We start from the raw sequence: 7,657 nt of genomic DNA, 5'->3' as shown, positions 1-7,657 counted from the left end.
GAATTTTCTTCACTTACCTCCAGATTGAGTGAGTTATATTTACCAGATTATTTTTTGCGTTGTCAGTAAATAAATTAGGCGAAAATGTGTCTTAATTATTTGTGAATGTTTGTTAACGAGCTGCCATCAGCTTCAAACGCTGCCGTGTATCCGGTGACCGGCCGTCAGCGCATGCTCACCTGTCAACAGATGGCAATCATCCCAACAGATGGCAATCATCCCAACAGATGGCAATCATCTGTTAACCCCCCTCCCTACCGGGTCTCATGTTGTGAACTGTGACGTTCGTGCTTACATGTTGAGGTGTTTTTTTGCATAGCAGAGCTACTCCCTGCTGGGTGTAACTCTGCTCGGCCTTTTTTCCCTCCCCCAATTCTCCTCATGTAATCCCCTCTTCATCTATTATCTAACGGTAGCGCGACTCTTGTTGCGAATGACCACAGTACCAATTCTTCTGTACTGAAACAATTGCCTCTCGGGGATGATTAAAGTTTTTTGATTGATTGATTGATTGATTGATAACATTTTAACCTTATGACATTAAAGGTGAGTTGCTATAACACTCGTGTTTATGTTTTTATCTGTAGTCAAGACCGAGTTCTTGTACATCTCTAGACCTTTCATGTTTATCCTCGAGATCTTTTCCTCATTATTGTCTTTTCTGCAGCAGGTGCTGGATCTGCAACAGTAGCAGCAGTGTCTGCCACAAAACAGCATGGACAAAGTCACCACCCTGTCCATGGGAGCCGTGGAGTGAAGGGGTTGAGGCAAAAAGTCCCAGGTGCGGAGGACCTTTGGAAGATAGCGTGGGCATCGAGACTGCATAACATTGATGATGATAACCACGACAATTAACGCAATTACAGGCACACCAATGCCAACCACAACTTGCCAGCCAGCCAATGAAAGGCCAAATACACTGAGAGGTAGAATTACAAAACACAAGAAGAGGTAGAGGGCAGCAGACCAGCGGTATTTAGCTGTTTTGTTCCCCAGACCTCTGGCTAGCCTGATGGGCACCCACATGAAGGGGATTGGATACCAAAGTAGGATTCCCATGATGTTGAAGAAGAAGTGGCAGAGTGCAATCTAAAACAAAAAACAAACACTCGTGAAATATGGCCATGTTGGCATTTTGTGTTTGGCTCAGATGTACAACCAAATCTTTTTATTAATTTATTTGGTATGAACGTCTATTAAAGAGCAAGTCACCCCCTACCAGAGTCTAACTCTACTCCCATTTCCTGTTTGAAAAATGTGTCACAAGGAGGAGTTGCCTGGCAGACAGAGAGAGCGGAGCCGCTAACAAATACACACACACACACACACACACACACACACACACACACACCCAGGCTCACATTGGCATTGTGACATCATGTGGTACCATCTAACGTCACAGGATCTCTTAGAGTTTTTACCTGAAGAGGGCGCAACACTGACAGTTTTAGGCAGAATATTTAATGAACTGAAGTGTCAAATTATTGACACTCATTTAGTTTATCAGCAAAAAAAAGGTTGATTTGGGCTGACTTGCTCTGTAAAAGTTAAATCTTTTTTTGGATATAATCAATAAAACAAAAAACTGTAACACCTTAACCCCCAGAAACCCAAATTTAGAAAACAACAGCAACATCTTTTTTTAACCTTTCACATGTTGTTCAAGGAGGCCAGATAAACTGGCCTATTTACATGTTTTAACAGCCAATAGTGTTGCGGAACTGAACAATAGGACCTATTAGCAATGTAAATGTGGTTTTAAAAGAAAAAAAATGGGGAAGGTTTATTTTTGTAGACTTAAATCTGATGTTGTAATATTACAACCGTGGGTCTCTGGGGGTTAATTACTCAGACTAAAAAGCAATAAATAAATAAATCCTAAATTGTTAAAGGCTTTATAAGTAGCTTTTATTTTTAGGCCTGTAGTCTGCGGGGCCTGCTGCTGTGTGGCTGGCAGTCACTCCTGCAAATTTTTGTTTTTGCTCACTCAAATACATTTCTTTCTTTCTCAAACCCAAAAGCAAAAATACCTTAAATTGATAAAGCTGTAATACACTTTCAAATTTACATTTCCAACTGTACCAACCATGAGGGTCAACATTTTTATCTGCAGTGAGTTGGCTAGTTTATCTCCAGGGCTAGCCATAGCAGCAAGTACAGCAGTGGTTGTTGTACCCATGTTTGCACCCAGTGTCAAGGGATAAGCTCTCTCAAGACTGATTACACCAATACATAAGATTGACAAGGTGTAAGTTTGGGTTTATATCTAAATCAAAACAAACCTAGAGTAATGAGTATGCAAAATTAGACTTACCAACCAGAGGCGTAAGTGCTGAAGTGAAGACTGAGCTACTTTGGACAAGAAAAGTCATCCCTGCTCCCACCAAAATGGCTATATAGCCTGTACCCCATTCAAAGGGGTAGGGTAAGTCTGAAATAAAAAATATACACAAGAAGTGAAACAATAGCATACAAACAAAATGAAATGATTTGACTGAATATTTGAGGCAAAGCACCATTCATTTCAGATGGGAAAAACACCTTATTTTGAGAAACTGTTGAGTCATAGTTGTCTTGAATGAGGTTGCCTCTAAATGTTAGCTGTATGTGTGCATCTTTGCACATTTCAATCAAATAAATCCAATTATTCATGGAATTAACTGTTTACTTCATGATGTCTAGATTTTTTTATTAAAGACAGTGTAACGGATCAAATGTGAAGTTTTCATCAGAAAAATGACCAGAAAGTAACTTGTTGTAAAAATACATTATTTTTTATAAACTAAACTTCACTCTGTCTGAATAGGCTCTATGCACGAGTCATTTCCGTGTTTTACATAAGGCCGCCCCCTCACTTCCGGTCCAGGAGAAGAAGCCAGCATAATGGTAGATACTTTGCAGTTCACTCGATGTTTGTTGGAATTACCACGATTTACAGTAAACGATGTGCGAAGAATTGTACGAGGATGCAGTTCAGCACCGCAGAGTACACTGGAGAAAGGTTTTAGGTTTTATGTGTCCTCGTATCTCTGCAATTATGAAGGTAAGTTGCTAAAGCTAGCAAAAACTAGCTACTTGCTAGCTGACTAATGCATGTGTATCCTCCGTATGCTAAGTTAAGACCTCTTGTTTCTTGGGCTATCTTCTAAATAAACATAAAAATGATGTCCCCAGTTAATATTTTTGTACTTTTGTTTTCAAGTGTCAGGGAGAAACCGGGCCACCAGTGAGATCTCGGTTAGAGCTCACTGCTATCGGTCCATGAAGAAAGCAGCCAAACCACACCAGCTGAGAGTAGGCTTTGCAATGAAGATTGTTGAACATGTTCTGATTTTCACTGTTATACCATGTTTCAGCTTGGACAAAAGGTGTGATAAGTTGTTTATCTTTGCAAATAATGGATATATTTTGAGAATTATAAAATATAATACATGAATATTCATAATAGACTTGAGCCTGAAAATAAATCCCAGCTGAAACAGTGGTTATGCAGCGTTGCAGTAGCTGAGTGAAAAGGTTCTGATGGTTTAAAGTCAGTGCATGCAACTAAAATCAAAGTTAAATGATTATATTATCTGTTAAATGAAAATAAATATTTTATATAAAATAGAGCAATGACCATCCATTCACTCAGCTTTTCAGCTGCTTATGTTCTACCTCAAATCTGTCTGTCATCTTTTTATTTTCTAGCTTTATTGTTCATTAGTATATGTACATAATGAGTTATTTTAAGTTCATTGACAGTATTTGTTTGTGTGTATTTCAGATTACTTTATGTGATTCTGATCCAGTTGTGCTGGTTACCAGCTCGTGCTCCTGTGTGGCTGGAATTGGGCTCTGTAACCATTTGGTTGCATTGCTTTACCAGACACCCCATTATTCAGAGTGTGGGATGTCTGCTGTTCCTCCTGTCCTTTCATGCACTGAGACAGAACAGAAGTGGCACAAACCTCGAACAATGGTTTGTATATAAAATTAGAATATCTGAAAGTAATACTATGTTACAATGTGGTTAAGAGACATGATAAAACGTTTAAAGCTAATTTTTTCCCCAAATTTACACCGGGTATAATTTTGATTAATTGTGTGATGTGAGTATGTGGAACCAAGAGAAAATCCCTTGATTGCATAACAAGGAAACTGATTCTGATTCTGCTTCTATCCAACACTAAATAGGGTGTGAAACCAGGACCAGTAGATGCCATGGTGGTAGTGAAACCCAAACCAGGTGCTACTTCATCAAGTGGAGTTAGGTAAGCAAAGTCACTGACTGCGTTTACATGCAGCCAATAACCCATTCAAAACCGGGTTATTGCAAATAGCATGGTCCCACAAGGCCATGTAAACACCAGCAAAAACCGGGTTATTACCCCTGGGGTAACCCTTTTCTAACCTGAATATCAGGTCATGTAAACGTCTATCGGGATAACCCTTTCATGAGGTGCGCTCTGCGCATGTTCTATTCACAAGGAATCTTGGTCTTTTGAGTAGATCAGGGGTCTGCAACCTTTTTCCCATCAAAGGTCCATTATCACCAGTTTACCACAGTAATGAAAACACTGGGAGCGCAGCAGCCGCGGTGTTGTGGGCGGGTCTACCGGCCTGAGCAGGAGCTGCTTTTTTAACACGCAAATGTCTCCTTTTAAAACCTGTTTAAACTGTTTAGAACACAAATCCAGGCTCTGTCTCATTTGGATTGTTGTAATTAAACTTTGTACTGAAAGAAACTTTACATTAAACAATTGAAAAGATAAGAAAAAGATCCGATCTATTTGATTTTTCCTTAATTTACAGTAACAGCGCAGTGCGTATGGCTCCGGTGTTAATTGAGTTTAGAAGGTTTTATCTTTCTCTTTGCAACAATCTTCACAAGAAGGTAAAACAGTTAAATAGCAGGGTTCGTATTGAACGGATAATTCCAGTATTTAACTGTTTCTTTTGATGGAAAACCTAGTGATGTGCCACTGAAGCCTCATGAAGCGCTTCAAAGCATTCCCAATCCCTACTGTGTCCAGACAGTGACTCGAGGCCTCAAACACATTAGCTGTGGCTCCATCTAGTGTTACAATGCAATGTTACAATGCATTAAAATGCTGTGTCTGAGGATATCATTGCAGGCAAAAGTGCATCAAATCTGATTTTATCTGAGTCTGAACAGCACAGATCAGATTGGGGGTGGTGGTGGGGGGTGGGGGGTGGGGTGTCCATGATTGAACTTAATACCAAACACTGTCAGTGAATAATATAGTTTGGGAAGACAGCAGGAATAATAATAATAACAATGAGAGGATTGAGAGAATGAGAATGAGAGAATACTGCCCTTAACCCGATCAAAACCCGAATAATGGCTGCATGTAAATGTAGTGACTGTTACATGTATTCTATCACTGTGTTGTAAAAATGGTTTCTTATGCTTTGATATTTCAGATCAGCACTTTATAAAGGCTACAGCGGTGAGCTGCCAGACCCAGCAACCCTCAACCCGACTGCTGTCTACACTGACTTTGACCCTGACTCTCTTCCACTGATCTGTTCAATGAATATCTCACCTGACAAACCCCTTGTGGACTCCATATTTGGTAAAGTACAGGCTGGCAGCATTCTATCCTACCAACATCCACCTCCTACATCTGATTGCGTTATCACCCACATGGATGCCCCACTGTTTCCAAAAGTGCCACTTGAAGACTATCACCTAAAGCCAACAGACTGTAAATATGTGCCAACAGAACAAGAACAGCTGCATTTGCAATCACTGTCCGTAACAAAGTCACAGTCACACAACATTGAAGAATCCACATGAAACCAGAGTGCAGCACCTGAGTGGCATTCATTGAGGAAGGAGAGGGTGACAGCTTCCACTTTTAGGGAGGTATGCCACGTTAGAGGTGCATCCACAGCTGAAAACCTGGCAGAGAGGATCATCCGAGGAACACGTCAAACAGCACTCATGAAGAGAGGACTGGACCTGGAGATGGATGCCTTGAGGGACAATGCAAAACTTAAAAACCTAAACTTGCAAAAATGTGGACTGGTAATTAATCCTGATGCACCATGGCTGGGTGCATCCCCTGATGGGCTAGTGTATGACCCATATGAGAGGCCACCATTTTGGTTAGTTGAAATGAAATGCCCAAATGCACAAAGTTACATTGACTGCAGTTACATCACAGTTATTCATGGCATGCACAAACTAAAGGAAAGTCATTCTTATTATTCGCAAGTGCAGGGGCAGTTGCTGATCACTGGCATGGAGTGGTGTGATTTTGTTGTTTGTGCCAATGATGACATGTTTGTGCAGCACATCTACAGAGACACACCTGTGTTAAATATCCTACGGCACAGATGGGATCTCTATGTGTCGCTAATCAAAAAACTTAAACTGGAGCTGGATGAATGAATTCATGATGCATTGTTTAATTTCATTTGTTTAATTTTGATAGTTCGTGTGATTCCATTCAAATATTTGTTTCAAAACATAAATAACACATTAAATATGCACATTTGTTTTTTACAATTCAATGCATCACACATATACTTTGTTACATTTAAAATCACATTTGACTACTGAGGGTCTGTTTTTCTACCATTAAAGTTAATCCATGCACACACATCTGTTTCTGGTGTTTTAACTATTTCTAATCCATGCATTTAGGACGGGGGGGGTGGGCAATTCTGGTCCTGGAGGGCTGCTATCCAGCAAGTTTTAATTGTTTCTCTGCCTAAACACACCTGGTTTGAATCTGCTGGTGATTAGCAGGCTGCTGCAGAGCCTGATGAGCTGCTGAACAGGTGGTTCATCCAGGAATCAGGTGTGTTGGGAGCAGGTAAACGACTAAAACCTGCTGGATAGCGGCCCTCAAGGACCAGGATTGCCCATCACTGATTTAGCAGGTATGTGAAGTTGTAGTGCAATACATCCATACTTTTAGCTGCTCCTTGCCCATGCTTTGACTGATAAGGGTCCATTTTGGTAGTTAACCAAGAGACAGGACACTGTGTACAGCTGATTGATGCTGCATGTGAGGGAAAGGGGGATTACTGTGCTAAATATTTTGTGCTCCTTAACCCTTTGCATGATTCGCTCTACGTGCACTCTCAGCCTTGCAATAGACTGTGTCTGTCTGATCTTTGCCCCAGACAGTTGTTCTCGCTTTGACAAAAAGGCAGGAATGTAGACCTTGCAGGGGACACAATCTTCCACAAGGAAACCCTTATCAACCATGATGGCTGCTGTTGGTTTTAGGAGGGAAACAATGCCAGACTGCTTCAGGATCTCTTTGTCACTGATGGAACCTTCATGCAGAGATGACACAAAGGTTATTGCACCATGAGGAGCCATACCAATCAGCCCTTTGAAGGTGCAGTGTGATTTGTATGTAGAGAACACCTCACTCTGCAGCAGAAGAGAGTTTGGTGTTTGGCACCACAGCTCTGTGCAATCCAGCACCACTGGAGTGTTTGAGTAGGTCTTAAACACATCTGGCAGGTGGGCCTTCACTTCATCCTCAGACATCCAAATGCCTACAGCTCCAAGCACAGTGTATAGAAAGCAGAGGTGGAAAGTAACAAATTTCATTTACTCACGTTACTGTAATTGAGTAGCTTTTTTGTATATTTATACTTTTTAAGTTGTTTTTAAAAGCTGTACTTTTAC

The 7,657-nt window shown here is 40.7% G+C and overlaps 1 protein-coding gene across 2 annotated transcripts; it reads left to right on the top strand.

Moving 5' to 3' along the window:
• The first annotated feature begins 2,736 nt into the window (after nt 1-2,736).
• On the top strand, nt 2,737-6,611 carry LOC139069730 (uncharacterized). Of its 2 annotated transcripts, XM_070550615.1 has the most exons (5): nt 2,737-3,043; nt 3,203-3,294; nt 3,767-3,961; nt 4,177-4,253; nt 5,428-6,611. In XM_070550615.1, exons 1-5 carry the CDS (start codon nt 2,884-2,886, stop codon nt 5,801-5,803), a joined length of 900 nt encoding a protein of 299 aa, XP_070406716.1. In that variant the 5' UTR covers nt 2,737-2,883; the 3' UTR covers nt 5,804-6,611. The 2 variants fall into 2 exon arrangements, with proteins under 2 accessions (XP_070406716.1, XP_070406717.1); XM_070550616.1 differs by lacking the exon at nt 3,203-3,294.
• Nucleotides 6,612-7,657: the final 1,046 nt, after the last annotated feature.

The sequence above is a fragment of the Nothobranchius furzeri genome, chromosome 4, assembly GCF_043380555.1.
Source record: "Nothobranchius furzeri strain GRZ-AD chromosome 4, NfurGRZ-RIMD1, whole genome shotgun sequence".
NCBI lineage: Eukaryota > Metazoa > Chordata > Actinopteri > Cyprinodontiformes > Nothobranchiidae > Nothobranchius > Nothobranchius furzeri.
The sequence above is the reverse complement of the archived record's forward strand: the minus strand, read 5'-3'. Positions and strand labels throughout refer to the sequence as shown.

Coding starts and splice junctions, on each gene's coding strand:
- LOC139069730 (XM_070550615.1), top strand. CDS start 2,884: ATGGTAGATACTTTGCAGTTCACTCGATGTTTGTTGGAATTACCACGA. Junction 3,044..3,202: donor GTATCTCTGCAATTATGAAG/GTAAGTTGCTAA, acceptor TTTGTTTTCAAG/TGTCAGGGAGAAACCGGGCC. Junction 4,254..5,427: donor ACTTCATCAAGTGGAGTTAG/GTAAGCAAAGTC, acceptor TTGATATTTCAG/ATCAGCACTTTATAAAGGCT.